The sequence below is a fragment of the Populus trichocarpa genome, chromosome 3, assembly GCF_000002775.5.
Source record: "Populus trichocarpa isolate Nisqually-1 chromosome 3, P.trichocarpa_v4.1, whole genome shotgun sequence".
Taxonomy (NCBI): Eukaryota; Viridiplantae; Streptophyta; class Magnoliopsida; order Malpighiales; family Salicaceae; genus Populus; species Populus trichocarpa.
The window spans coordinates 19088407-19102862 of record NC_037287.2 but is presented as its reverse complement, the minus strand read 5'-3'; the positions used below and the strand labels follow the sequence as shown (position 1 = coordinate 19102862).

The following is a 14456-nucleotide window of genomic DNA, read 5'->3' as shown; positions in this document are numbered from 1 at the left end:
AAGTGAGAGTTAAATTGATTAAAATTGCTTCATTTTAGGAGCCAATGATGGATTTGCAGGTCTCAATTAATTTAATTGGGGAAAGAAAAAGGTGATTTAAAGCAAATTGAAATAATTCAAAATTCAAGGACTATAATGAGAATAAAGAATGTTTGTCAGGTTTTTATTTTAATTCATTTCAATCATACCAGTCTAATTGAATTAGTTTGATTCAATTTAGTCCCAAGTTAACTCAATTTGAATCCAATTATTTTTAATTGATTCATTTTGAGTCCAATTAAACCCCAAAATCCAACGATGAATTTTAGATTTTCCAATTATTTATTTTAAAACATGCTAAAAGAGCTGAAACATTGTTTTTTAAAATTAAAAAAAAAAAGTAGTCTGGCCCGGACGAAGCGTGAGCATGATACTAAATCCTAACATTTATTTTAATTCAAAAGGCATGCACTGAATCAAGTCCTTTCTTACTTGTACAGACATGAAATATATTTTTTTGACAACTCATTAGGATTCAATCACATTTCAGCCAAATTGGATGCAATTGACCAAAACCAAGTACAGGATACAAATTGATTTTTGAAAAGCCCAAGAAAAAATAATATTTTTTAAAAAATACAAAGAAACTGGGTTGCCTGAAGAAAACGCAGGCAGCTGGCATGTCCTGCTATAGTATGTCACTCGAATTTATTCTTTTTTTCTCTAACAATTTATAGGCATCAAAAAAGGATACAAGCAGAACAAGTTAGCCCTTTTATTCCCTCTCAGATAAAAGAGTAACGGAAAAATGGAAGACGCTGCTGCTGCTGCATCATCAGCTGTAGTCGTGGAAGAAGAGCGCCTCGACGTTCTCAACAAAACCGGTCAAAAAACCGGCATTTCGAAGCCCAGGCAATCACCAATCTCTCTTCTTCCTCTCTCTATCTCTTCATCGATCATCTTATTGTTACGTATGTTTTGATTAAACACCTAATTAATGCCTCTAGTTACGCTCCTGTGCGACGTCGTTTATAGCACTCAAAATTAAAACAGAGCAATTTTTTTTTTAATTTTCCTTTTCTTTTTGACCGTTACTTTATTTGGACGTCGTTTATAGCACTCAAAATTAAAACAGAGCAATTTTTTTTTTAATTTTCCTTTTCTTTTTGACCGTTACTTTGTTTGTTGTTTGGTTGCTGAGAAAAAGAAATTGCGATTCTTCTTTTTTTTTTTTGTTATTTTTATTTTTTGGAAATTTAGAGGAGAAGTTCATAGAGATGGAGATTACCACAGAGCAGTTCACGTGTGGATTTACTCCGAAAGCACACAAGAATTGCTTCTTCAACGTCGCGCCGATTGCAAGGATTCCTGGCCAGGCCGATGGGATATCTCAAGCGCCGGCCATATTTCTGCTGGCGATTCTTCACTTGTGTCCGCTCAGTGAGTCAATTTGTGACAGTTTTTCTTATTTTATTATCTTGTCAATTAATTTCTTGCTGCATAAAAATAACCTTTTTTTATTAAACTAATTTTTCTTACTGTTATGCGTTTAGGAGAGAGCTTCAGGAAGAGCTAGGCATTAGCCTTCCAAAGGATGCGTTTGAACATATTTTTATTTATCTTCAAGAGTGGTTAGTATTTATTTATATATACATCAAATTCCTTATTTAACTGTACAAGTTCTATAGGATACCTTGTCTATGGAGGCCGGACCGATTAAATTAATTGGTGTAATGGATTGTGATATTATGATTTTGATTTAATTGATCTTGTTGACGTAGACTGGGGGATCGGAAGAATGCAACAAGGCTTGTATTAATTGATTGTACTTTATATTTGAATGCAGTGTTATAAATGATGGGAAATTCATCAATAATGAGTTCAATGATGTGTATCTTGTGACAACTGTAGATCCGATTCCTCTTGAAGCATTTACTCTTCAGGTAAGGAAATGTGTGCTCTTCATTCTCCTTTGATGAGTGTTGGTTTGTGTTAATACATGTTTTATCTATTATCGACTGGTTTTGATAAAAAATCAATTTGGAGAATACCACTTGTTTATGCTTGAAAGTTTTCTTTTTTCTTGCACGTTTAGACTTTTTCCAATTGGTGTTTTATATCTGAATTTTTTATACATGTTCTGGTACATGCACATTATTTTGTTTTCTGCCAAATAATGTGCTCTTTTCATTTGAAGGTTCGATCGAGAGTGGCATGCCTATCATTTCAGACATGAATATTTCATTAATTGGTTACTGCTATTAAGTTGTGAAAAATATGAATGCTTGTTTATGATTTCACTTTATGATAGGAAACAGAAGTATCTGCTGTTAAATACATTTCGTTCGAGGAATATAGAAGCTTACTTGTCAAAGAAGATCCTGATTATGTGCCCTATGATGTAGATGAACAGTATGGCCAACTCTTTGAAATCATTAGGAAAAGGTATGCTAAACAGTATCTTTTTAGTAAAATTAACTATGCTAGTTATAACATCTTTTCTCAACTGTGGTGGAATGCATCCTATGGTTATCTTTTTGTCTCAAGTTCTTTAACAATTAAGCAAATCAAAGAAACATATTTACTCCTTATTTGTAAGGTTACATTCGATTTCATCTTTAGCATTTGACTCAACATGCAAAAACTTTTTCCGAGTGCATGCCGAGAGTTTTGAAGTTGAATTCATGCTTTCCTCCCTCATGTTTGTGAATATTGCACCATGTTATTTAGCTGCATCTGGAAAAGCTTTCCTTTTGTTGTCAACTGGTGTGTAAAACACTTTTTTTGGACACCTTTGTACTAGTTTCCTATCAAAAAAGTCAAATTGTGTGCATATTATCACCTTAATTCATGGAAGGGTTTCTAATAATTTCTTTCCGCTTATGATGTCTTTCATCTAATTTTCCTAGGTACACAGAGAATACTGTAGCGCGCAGTTTGAGTCTACAAAAGCAACTCTGTCGATATGCTTCTGTTTCTCTGGATGCTGAGGTTGTCTACTTTCTCTTCCCATTTGCATTGATCTCTCTGCTATCTTAGTAGCTATGCTATCTGTGGCAATGTACGCTCAGTTTATGTAACTTAGTTGTGAACTTAAATTGATGGTTTAACTTGTTAGTTTACAATATTTTCTTCCTTTCAGAAAGGGATAAAAACCGTATAAAAGGGGAAGGTGTTTGTTTTGTGAAAGAATGCTTGGGCCTACATTAATTTGAATTTGTACTTGTGGAAAATATTGAGTAATTGGAAACTGCCTCTTTAGCAATTGCGATCAAGAAATTAATAGCACTTTTAATTTTTTGTCATTCTCATAACTAGAATACTAGTGTTGGTAATGCTACTTCTATTTCTTAAATGCTAATGTTTTTTGTTCTTAATGCAAATAGGATTGAATTTAGTATTTTTTTTCCTTCTTTCTTCAGTTGACAGGTCTATCAAATACAGACAGCAAGACTCTTGGTTTACTTATCAAGGCTGCAAAACTTATGGATGAAATATTCTACCTTCAGGTACTTACCATTGCAAAACAATGTGAATGCACATGTGCAAGAAGTAGGCTGATACACACATACAATCTGCAGAAACTATTGGTTTACAGATGTCTTCCATGTGGTAGACTTGAATACCAATATACCTGCACATGCCCCATAAAATGATATTTTTGTTCATGATCTGTATAGTTACTAAAGTGTTTCTCTAGCTCGAGCAGTGGTCTATTTGGTAACGAGCATGCCCAGTCGTTTTGTCTGCCTTCCCTTTTCTTTTCCTTTGGGGGTGGGCAGGCCAAAGGTGATTAGGGCAAACAAAGTGAGAAAAACCCTAAGCTGGGAAACAAGACCTGTAATTTACTCAACAGAAAGTTCAATGGAAACGTCTGGGTGAGAGAGGCCTTCTGAATTTGTTAGACGATCCCTCATGGAAGGGAACTGAGCAGAAAGAACTTTGGCTTAAGCATTCAAGACATGACTTGGCATTATGTATAGTAGTAACTCATAAAACATTTCAAGATGTGGACTCATAATAAAGTCAAGTAGTTTCTTTCTGATTTGATGTTATGTTGCAAACTTGCCCAAATTCTTTTCATTTGGATCTCCTGTCAGTGAAATAGTTGATATTTGTATTTGAAACTTTGTACAAGTAATGTGAATGTCATTCTTCTGTGTAACTTTACATGATTTGTTTCTCCTTCCTACAAAATTCAGATAATTAGTCTCTTGTAAAATCCAATACAATAAGCCTTTTTATGATTGCAATAATTAGCAACTGTGAATGACTGTTAGCGGTGCCTCTTGATTTTTCTGCTTCTAATCAGGTTTGGTACAGCAATCCAGCTCTAAGAGATTGGTTGAAGGAGCATGCTAGTGCATCAGAATTAGACAAGCTCAAATGGATGTATTATTCAATTAATAAGAGCCCCTGGTGAGTCTTTTTTTGAGGTGCTGCTTCTTTGAGCTCTTATGTGTGCGTGCTTGGAACAAGCTAAGAATTCACCATTCCCCAACTTTTTATATATTTTTTTAAGAGAATACCTGTCGATTAGAATTTATTGGTGATCAACAGGTCCTGTCTTGATGAAAACGAGGCATTTTTAACAACCACAGATTCAGCCATCAAGTTACTTCCTGAAGCCACGAAGCCAGTCAGTGGATGGAAGGGTCTGGAATATAAAGCAGCGTTTCCCATGCTAAAACCACCTGGTGCAAATTTTTACCCTCCAGATATGGACAAAAAGGTATGCATGGGAGGATCATTATGCAAATTGAAGTTAATTTTTTTAAAATAGGATCACCATCATATATTTGTGACTGGAAAACTGTTTGATGCTTCTGTCATCATTTAGATCTCTCCCCCTCTATACCTACTATAATAATAAGTTTCTCTTATGTCAGGAATTTAAATTATGGAATGACAGTCTGACAGAGAAAGAACAAAATGATGCAATGGGCTTTTTCACCGTCATCAAAAGACACAGTGAATTTAGTTTGGATTCTTCTTCACCTAATCATGCAGTTCATGGGACAAATCATTTAATGACTGCCCATGATCTATATAGTGTTCCTTACTCAAAGGAGTATAACTCCTTCCTTAGAAAAGCTGCAGAACTATTGCATGAAGCTGGGGACTTGGCTGGCTCACCTAGGTATATAGAGTTATACTAGATTTTTCTTGTTGCCAGTAACTCATTTGTTCACATCATACTGAATACTGTTCCACTTACCGATGATTGTTGAATTTGTTCTTCTGCTGTGTAGTTTGAAGAGGTTACTACATAGCAAGGCTGACGCATTCCTCTCAAATGACTATTATGAATCAGATATAGCCTGGATGGAATTGGTTAGTATGCAGAATACTTTGACATTCCAGAAAACACTCAAAAGTTTTTGGTTCGGGTATATGGTGATAAGAATGACATCTAGTGCGTGGTATTTTTTGCCCCCTGTCATCAGCACTCTAGTTTGAGATAAAAGGGCTCTGTAGGAATTGTTTCGCATGAGCAAGTTTTCTAATACTGAGAAAGGGATACGATTTTGGGGGATTGTTAATGCTGGCACTTGCTTGTGTACACTCCCCCTCCCCCTGGGCCACCACAATCACATAGTTATGGATATTGAATCATGGTGACTGTTTTCTTTATATACGACTCTCCTTTTTCTGAATGAGGTGGAATTGTAATAGGAGCAAGAGAGGCACTTGAAGGTCTGCTGAGGCCTTCTAACTTAAAAATTTTGGAAACGTTCTGTCATTCTGCAATATTTCACAGGTCTCGGCAGTCTGCATAACTTACCTGATTTATTGTTTGTTTTGTTCCTCAAGGAAAAAGGAAATAGCTTAGGCTAAGAATAAAGCAAAAAAGTTCTGTCATTCTGCAATATTTCACAGGTCTCAGCAGTCTGCATAACTTACCTGATTTATTGTTTGTTTTGTTCCTCAAGGAAAAAGGAAATAGCTTAGGCTAAGAAGAAAGCAAAAAAGTGATCTGTACCTATCATGGAATGATGAAAACTAACTATGTTAGCAATTGGATGTTTACACTTTCTAAATAAACTAATAATGTTGTAATATGAAAAAGATAGGGCTCAATCATTGGATTTTTCATTTTCTAAGTCTTTATTCTCATGTAGCCATTTACTTTTAATAACATCAATTGTGTGTTTGTTGAGTTTTTCCTAGAATGAATGGGTTAGATCTTCGTTTCACTGTTAAGGTGCTTAAATTCTTAATATTCTCATCTAGATTCATGACATGTCTTAAACTATCTCTGGATTTAGGACTCTAAGCTGGACATTACCATAGGTCCATATGAGACGTACGAGGATGCAATTTTTGGCTACAAGGTAGCATTGATCTTAAATTCTTTCCTGACATATTCATAATCTCCCGGGTAGCATAAATGACTCATGAGTTCTGTTATGTTTTCTCAGGCAACATTTGAAGCATTCATTGGTATCCGGGATGACAAAGCAACTGCTCAACTAAAATTGTTTGGTGATAATTTGCAGGTATTGAGTCATTTTATATGCAAAGTTGGTACTTGTTTTTCTTGGAACTTCTCTTTTTATATTCATGATTTCTAACAGAGTATATCTGTTTAGTTTTTGGAACAAAATCTTCCAATGGACAGTGCATACAAATCAAAAAATGTCAATGCTGCTCCCATTCGGGTCATCCGGCTTCTTTATAATGCAGGGGTATGTTCTTGGAATATATATAGGACAAATCTCTGTCTTTTGTTGTTTCTCTATTGTACCTTTTTTTTGGCATGAACCCATCCCGTTTACAATACCGGGATCTAAAACTCTGTTGGTCCATCCTTTAAAGATCAGCTTTTTGGTGAAACTTTTGCTGAAATACTTCTCCCCACCCCTTATGTATGAGTTCCTATTTCAAAGGAGAGAAAACCAAGGCTGATGGGTTTTAATTTGACATCAGGATGTAAAGGGTCCTCAAACTGTTGCTTTCAATTTACCAAATGATGAGCGTATAGTAAAAGATCGAGGAACTTCAATGGTCATGCTGAAGAATGTTTCAGAGGCAAAGTATAATTTCTTACCTTATTTCTAAACCTGTTATAATGATTGTTGCTTTCTGAAAATATGTTAATGGAAATTACTTTAAATATCACGTGTCTGTCCTAATCAGGTTCAAGCATATTCTTCAGCCCATAGCTGATGTTTGTATTAGCAAGGAACAAAAAGGATTGGTAGATTTTGAATCTTTCTTTACGCACACTATATGCCATGAGTGCTGCCATGGTATTGGGCCTCATACTATCACACTTCCAGATGGCCAAAAGTCAACAGTAAGAAAGGTTATTTACATAACTTTTCTTTTTATACTACATCTATAATTTATGGATTGTTTTGCATTTGTATGTTTTTTATAATGGGGCATACATAGATAGCTACCCTCTCTTCAATTAAATTCCTCATTTCCGCAGAGTACTGGAGGGAGATTTCTATTTTATAAAACTGGAAGTTTTTTTATATACCAGAATTCAAACAGGATATATTACCATGTTGCTGGAATATATTTGTGTGCTCTTATGGTTTAATTTTCCCACCCTACTTTTGTGTCTTCTATAACCTGAAAGCATCTCAACCTCTACACATCTTTGACTGTTTAAAATGAGACGAGCATTGCCATATCTTTTACAACCTTATGTTTGATTCCAAACAGTTTTCTTTATATGGAATCGTTCTTCAGCTCTTCACAGAAAGTAATTGTAATTGAGATTTTTAAGCCTCAATTTAAACTACTAGATGGTTTTAGGGAGACCAAACTTTGGAGTTATTTTGTGACTTCAGTTTTGGAAACAAGAGGTGTGGTTAGTGTAATTGCAACAATGTCAGTGGTAGTCAATGTAATTTATCATTTATTCCATTTCATATTCTTTCTTCAGTTTTATTCAGTAGAAATTCTGCCTTGGATGTTTCTTTCATTGTTAAGTTGTGCCTGAAGTAGTAGTCTACCGGGCCTTGAAATCTGTGGATAGGGGCCTTGCTGAGAGTTCCTTTCATCTTTCTCTTTTTTAACTCAATATTTAATATGTATAAAGGAATTTTGTCCTCCAAATAGAGGTATCTGGAGTGATGATCTGACTAGTTTATTTATCCCTTTCCATAGTTACATCATTTGTGATTCAGTTGCCTTAATTCATTACTTTAATATGGGGCACATTTATTGTGACTTATAGCACATCTCATGCATGGTCTCTGTAACTGTATTTTTTTTATGAAAGTTGATCATTTTCTATGACCTGGTCTTTTATCATTACCTGTTCAAAATAACTGTAATGGAAATGAAACAGAACAACACTTCAATGAAAGACTATTATTTTATTGTTTCAATTTATTTGCGTTCTGATAGCAACTGTTGTTTTTCTTCATATTTTAATGCAGGAGCTTCAAGAACTCCACTCTGCTTTGGAAGAAGCAAAAGCTGATATAGTTGGCCTTTGGGCCCTAAAGTTCTTAATCAACCAGGTTAGTGACTAAATTTAATTAATATTATCATATATAGACACCAGATACGTGTGCTGCACTGCCACTTTAGATTTCGTAAAAGTAGAATCACCGCTTAAGGATTATGATTTTATTGTAATGTATATTACGTGATTCTATTTTTGTTCTCTCAGGATTTACTTCCTAGGAGTATGGTAAAATCTATGTATGTTTCATTCCTTGCGGGGTGCTTCCGGTCAGTTCGTTTTGGTTTAGAGGAAGCTCATGGGTAAGCAAATTAATCATTCTTCTCTGGTTCCATGCTTGGCATAATCTAAAGGACTTCGTATCTACTGAAATTCCTTAGGAAAGGACAAGCACTGCAATTTAACTGGATGTATGAGAAAGAAGCCTTCATCTTGCATCCTGATGAGACATTTTCTGTTGATTTTGCCAAGGTATGGTTGCTTCAACTTTCCTTTTTCATGGATTTATCTCACCGAGTAAGACCATCAACTCTGTTTTCATTTCAAAGGTTGAAGAGGCTGTTGAAAGCTTGAGTAGGGAGATACTCACCATACAGGCAAAAGGTGACAAGGAGGCTGCAGATTTGCTGTTACAGAAATACTGTAAAATGACACGGCCATTGAAACATGCTCTGGAAAAATTAGAGAGTGTTCAGGTATGGGCTGTGAAACCCTTCTAGTTCCCCACCGCACATGTTTCTATCTAATGAGAGCTAGGCTGTTTTCAGGAATGTGTACTTGTTACCTCTAATTTCGTTCATTGTCCTTGCCTTTCAGGTCCCTGTGGATATATATCCCATATTTTCCACTGTTAATGAAATATCAGAGTAAAGGTAGCGTCTCGGGATTAGGCCAATCCCTTCGTTTTCTAGCCAAGCTGATTAATAAGTGAATGGCAATAAGTGGACAGTGCTGCCACAGTACCCTCAATGTTTCCATCAATTAAATCAGCAACGTTGTTTTCTTATTATCTGCATTTGATGAATGTGTTTTTTCTTGTTTTTTTTCCCCATTGCTTGCGTTGGTCCTTGCTATGATGCAGATTTTAAAGTTTGTTAAATTATTTGAAAGTAAGTAATGTTTTGAATGTGGTAAAAATATATTAAAATAATATTTTTTTATAAAAAAAAAATTTAATACTAGCACAATAAAACAATTAAAAAATCAAAAAAACATTATTTCATCTGTAAAAATAAACATCCTGTTTAGTAAGGAAAGTTGTGAGGATGCTGCTGCTGCTCTAAGCCACTGTTATGGCTGCATTACGCTACACTACAGCCATAGCTACTGCATATGTCAATCACAGGTTGGTTAACTGATGATTTACTGACCTGAAATGATCAATTGAAAAACCAATCTCCTTTCTTCTTCTTTTTTTATTAAAATGTAGTTTCAAATACTTTTTTTGAAAAAGAAAATCAAATCTTTAATAAATCCAGGTCAACATCATGACTCATAACCCAAGCTTTGTATGACCCAAGCTTTGAACTGGGTTAACCAGGAGTTACAGTTTGAGGTATGGAAGAACCGTTCTAAAATGAATAATAACGCAAAAATGAAATGAATTGCAGTGAACTTTATTTCAAGGTCAATTTGGAAAAAAGAAAAGGGATAGAAAGAAAATTGTGAGCCCATTAGAGGCACACTCTGAGAAGCGTGTATTCCAGTCCATTGACAAAGTAAAAGTCCACATGCTAGACAACTTTTAACTCTTTAAGCCAAGCTGTGTGCAGGGGGCAAGGATCAGCTTTCCCTTCAGCAACAGCCTTGTCGGAGAGAGAATAGAACCAGCCATTCCTCCATTTAAACTGGCAAGAAATTAACTTTCATGTGAGAAGCAAAATCACAGCAAAATAAGGTTAGGGCTCGAGTCTCAAACTACTTTGCATCCACCAACCAAATCAGAGTTGATGAAATTGTTCTGAATGCTTCAAAGGTATGACTAACAAAAGCATTTACCTCCTTAACAGCTGTTGGGAAATGGGCAACAGCACGTGAGTAAGCACATAACCTTTCCTCAATAGCTTCTTCAAATACTATTCCTTTTTCTGCAGCTGCTGCAGAAGCAAGTTCTGCGATAAGGCTAGACACCTGGAAACATAAATATCAGTATCAATCTGATCTATTCATGTTAGAGATCTCATTGTGCTTGAACAATTTCAAGAACTCAACAATCATAATCTTGTGAAGCAAAGGTCTACACAAGGAGAGGAAGCTTAGCGAATGGCTGGAAGGAAAGGGCTTCTTGCCAATTTGTCCAAGCATGACTGTCTTAGGCATAATATAATCTAGTAAGTTTAAGTACAAGATCGTGATTGACGTACCACAAAGAAAACAGAAAAAGGGCGAGCAAAAAATGCCTAGTTTAACAATTATATCATCCAATTGATGTAAATGTTAAAGTCCACAAAGCATACAGAAATAGCACTGATAGGGTTGTGTCGGCTTTTTTAACCAGCATCAAGTACACGGTGAATTATCTGCAATCAAATGAAGGCGTTCTGGAAATATATAATGAAATAAGCAATTTAAATGATCTAAAATTCACTATAAACTATAAATATTGCAAAAGATATGCAGTAGCTTGAAACTCCTCAAACTCTGATGCTTTAACACATCATTGTCAACGGCAGATTTACCTCAGAGCGGAATTCTTTCTCCACAGCACCAACAGTTGCCCCTGGATGACGAGCTCCAACAAGCATGAATGCTGAAATCCAGATCAGCTTCTCTAACATTTGCTTCTGAAAAGTTTCCTTGTCAAGAACCTGAATACAACAATGACTAATAATGTAAATATGCCAGACTACTATCACAGCATGAATTCCTCAATTCTGAATGCAAAGGTGAAAGAAGGGGAACTTTAGACTAAGTTTGCCCACTGAAAAAATTGAAAACCAAAACACCTATCACATCAAAGTGCCAAACTTTGCCTTCTATATACAATATCATTGGATTACATAGTTAAACCTGACACTCTGAGCTTTATTGCGTCAACCTCCACTCCCTACCACCACAGCCCCATCTTAACATTTTTTTTTTCTGAAAAGCCTAATAAATTCCCTCATAACGGTTTCAATCAGACAATAATATTTTTTTTTTAAAAAAAAAAAAAACTTCTTTACCTTACAGGAGAGACCTCCAGCATGCAATCTAGCAGCTACTGCAGACGCCCATTTTCCATATGCTGCAGTCAATCCTTCAGGATTGGTATCAGTCTTTCCATCAATAGGAGGTTCTCCAAGCTTTGAGACAGCAAAATATGCCAGCACTTGGTCTGCATCACCAAGACCTTTACTTTGAAACCATGGCTCCAGCATCCCATTCTGGAAAAAAACCAAATCTGCTAGATTGTCAACATCCACTCAATCAATCATCACCATTTATCAGAAGCCATAAAATGCATAGCAAAGATTAAAAAACCCAAACTTTCAGATCAAATAATTCCATAATAACATAATCCAACAGCATTAATGAAGAATGCACTGAAGTTTTATCACTCAACTGTGTTCATTTTGACACTAAACTATCCTAAAAATTTAAGCAACACGAGGGGTAGCCAATACATTATGGACACCTATATCTTCCAATTAAACATTAACCCCATATAAAACTTAGAAAAATGAGTACCCTCCTATATAGCACTTAATTCAATTAGAACATAAAATAGCATAATTCAATCAACAAGACTAAAAACAAAAACAAATTGTTATATAACCATTTTCATAAAAGCAGCAAAGTAACGTATAATCAGGTATCAGTACCGCTCCATCTAGACTTAGGTGTGACTTCAAGAACAGCATCAAGATCGTCATTTCTTGTACAAACCAAAACGGGACCCTCAAAATCAAGTGGCACAGGGTCTCCTCTCTTCACCAGTAAATCCTGACCACTACCCATTTCTTGCAAGGCCCTTCCCACCCTTCCACCACCAACAATCACAGCTGGGACCACCTTGGCAGCAGTTGGGGCTGTGGGCATAGCTAAAGTTTGAGTCTTTTAAGTTCTAGTAATGATTCTGGTTATAAAAAACGTGAACTTTGAATTGGATTTAATGAGAGAGGAGTTACGGAGAGTAGCTGTGAGTGTGTGGGTGGCCATGTGTTTTGGTGATGATGATGATGGGTTTATTAGTGGTGCAGGAGATGGGTTTTGATTGTGTTGGGGCCATGGTGACTGCTAATATTGAAGAAGCAAAGTGACAACAAGAAGGGGATCACCACTCAATTTCTAGTGGATAATTGTTGCTGTAACAATAGCCCACCGTTACGTTTGAAGAATTTCTTTTTGAGTTCCTTGTTCTGCCTCTTCTTTACAAGTTTATATATCCACCAAAGGCCAAACAGCAGTAGCAATATAAAGATGACTGATCCTACAACTGCATTATTTACAGCAAAGCATAAATCTTAATTAATATGTTGACATCTGTGCTCACATATATGACTGCTGAATAGTAGCATGCTAGATTAATTATGTAGAATTAATCATTTAAGCACTTCTCTGTTTATATCAAGCCATATATCTGTTATACTTGTCCAATCGACAAGGAAAATGAATGCTCATCGTATGAGGACCGATATAACATTTCATAAAAACTATAAGGCTGAAAATAAATATTAGTGACAGGCATTAAATAGGTCAAATGAAATAAATCAGATACCTATAATAATTATATAAATTTTATTTATCGCGCATCTGTATTCTTTATACCCTCCTCGTGTATCTACGCATTTAAACATCCTTGACATGTAGTATTTTTTAGGATTTTACATTCATCAACATCTAATAAAATAAAAAAACAAAAATAATTTCCTTCTCATATACAAATAATGAAATTAATAGATATTAAAATTTGGAGATGGAGGAGGAGGGCCACCTCTTGAACCAAATAAAAAATAATCATCATGTCAGTTGCCAAGTAATTATTAAAAAATACCATTTTACCTTAATAATTCCTTTAAGCAAGAATCATGTGTACAGCCAGCCAACTCGCAACATCGTAGTCTTTTCTTAACTCTTTCACCTAAGCATCCAAGGCACCACGTAGCCCTTACGTCAAGATGATTCGTATGCTAAAGTCACAGAGTGCGCAAGTAGGAAATATTTACATTTCATGGTTTTCGGGTCATATTTCCAAATCTTGTTAGTTTTGCCTGTGCATATTTTCAAATTAAATATTAAATTTATTAATTTAATATTATATAAATATTAAAGATAAATTAAATTTTTATTAATAATAAATATACATTTACACAAATATAATAATATCATGTGTAATCAAATGAAGTGACAACAAAACATATTAAACTAACATGTTATATATAAAGTAAGTATTTAAATTGTTTAAAGAAAATTTTGGAGCGGGAGTAAAGTGTTCTATTGGAGATTTCATTACATTCTCATGAGGAATTTAATAAATTAACTAATTGTGATGAACAACTGCCGTATTTGACTGGAGAGGAAGGGGTTCAAACTATTTGAGATTTGTTTTTGGAGGATTTAGGTTAAAAAAAACATGACTTGATTCTAAAACAACAAATAAATACATATATTGGTAAAGTTATATATATCATGTACGTAAGATAAAAAAAAAATATTGTTTAAGTGGTTGACATGCATCAAACCATGCCCATTCAATGCTTTTTTTTAATATTAATAATTTGGAAAATCTATCAATTGCATATAAATATGGAAAAGATAGATGAAATAGATAGAATCTATTTTTTTATAAGTTATTATTGAGAATATATAAATATCTTTATTTCATGGTTTGCTGAAATATTTAATTAACCACTTAGAGTTATAGTGTGCAGTAAAAAATGAACTTTTTCTCCACTCCAATACATATCATATTTTTATAAAAAAAACTATTGGTGATATAGATTTAATAATCTTTAAGTTTATGGCATGTAATAAAATATACATTTCACTCTTCTCTAATTGTTTTTAATATAACTTTACCACTACATATTGTAATTCTTTAAGTTTATTTAAAAAATAATTTTGATTT

The 14456-nt window shown here is 34.6% G+C and overlaps 3 protein-coding genes and 1 long non-coding RNA gene across 6 annotated transcripts in view; 1 reads left to right on the top strand and 3 right to left on the bottom strand.

Moving 5' to 3' along the window:
• Positions 1-14456, bottom strand: part of LOC127905073 (wall-associated receptor kinase-like 2) — a 142955-nt gene that overhangs the window by 26240 nt on the left and 102259 nt on the right. The gene's annotated exons all lie outside the window — the stretch shown is intronic.
• Positions 705-9449, top strand: LOC127905071 (nudix hydrolase 3-like). Of its 2 annotated transcripts, none has more exons than XM_052451333.1 (21): positions 705-891; positions 1240-1419; positions 1533-1571; positions 1826-1922; positions 2291-2424; positions 2889-2970; positions 3402-3488; positions 4292-4398; positions 4540-4711; positions 4869-5119; positions 5232-5313; positions 6249-6314; positions 6402-6479; positions 6573-6668; positions 6910-7016; positions 7120-7288; positions 8379-8462; positions 8615-8709; positions 8788-8878; positions 8956-9102; positions 9224-9449. In XM_052451333.1, exons 1-21 carry the CDS (start codon positions 788-790, stop codon positions 9275-9277), a joined length of 2322 nt encoding a protein of 773 aa, XP_052307293.1. In that variant the 5' UTR covers positions 705-787; the 3' UTR covers positions 9278-9449. The 2 variants fall into 2 exon arrangements, with proteins under 2 accessions (XP_052307293.1, XP_052307292.1); XM_052451332.1 differs by having other exon boundaries at positions 706-891; positions 1533-1610.
• The window catches only part of LOC127905076 (uncharacterized), a 33260-nt gene continuing 20075 nt past the window's right edge, over positions 1272-14456 (bottom strand). The window contains exon 2 of the long non-coding RNA XR_008058737.1: positions 1272-1490. This is a non-coding gene — a long non-coding RNA (uncharacterized LOC127905076). The remainder of the gene's footprint in view (positions 1491-14456) is intronic.
• Positions 10003-12732, bottom strand: LOC127905074 (uncharacterized). 2 transcript variants are annotated; one of them, XM_052451342.1, is made up of 5 exons: positions 12211-12732; positions 11572-11789; positions 11086-11214; positions 10406-10537; positions 10003-10254 (listed from the first exon to the last, which is right to left on the bottom strand). In XM_052451342.1, exons 1-5 carry the CDS (start codon positions 12425-12427, stop codon positions 10141-10143), a joined length of 810 nt encoding a protein of 269 aa, XP_052307302.1. In that variant the 5' UTR covers positions 12428-12732; the 3' UTR covers positions 10003-10140. The 2 variants fall into 2 exon arrangements, with proteins under 2 accessions (XP_052307302.1, XP_052307303.1); XM_052451343.1 differs by having other exon boundaries at positions 11572-11772; positions 12211-12726.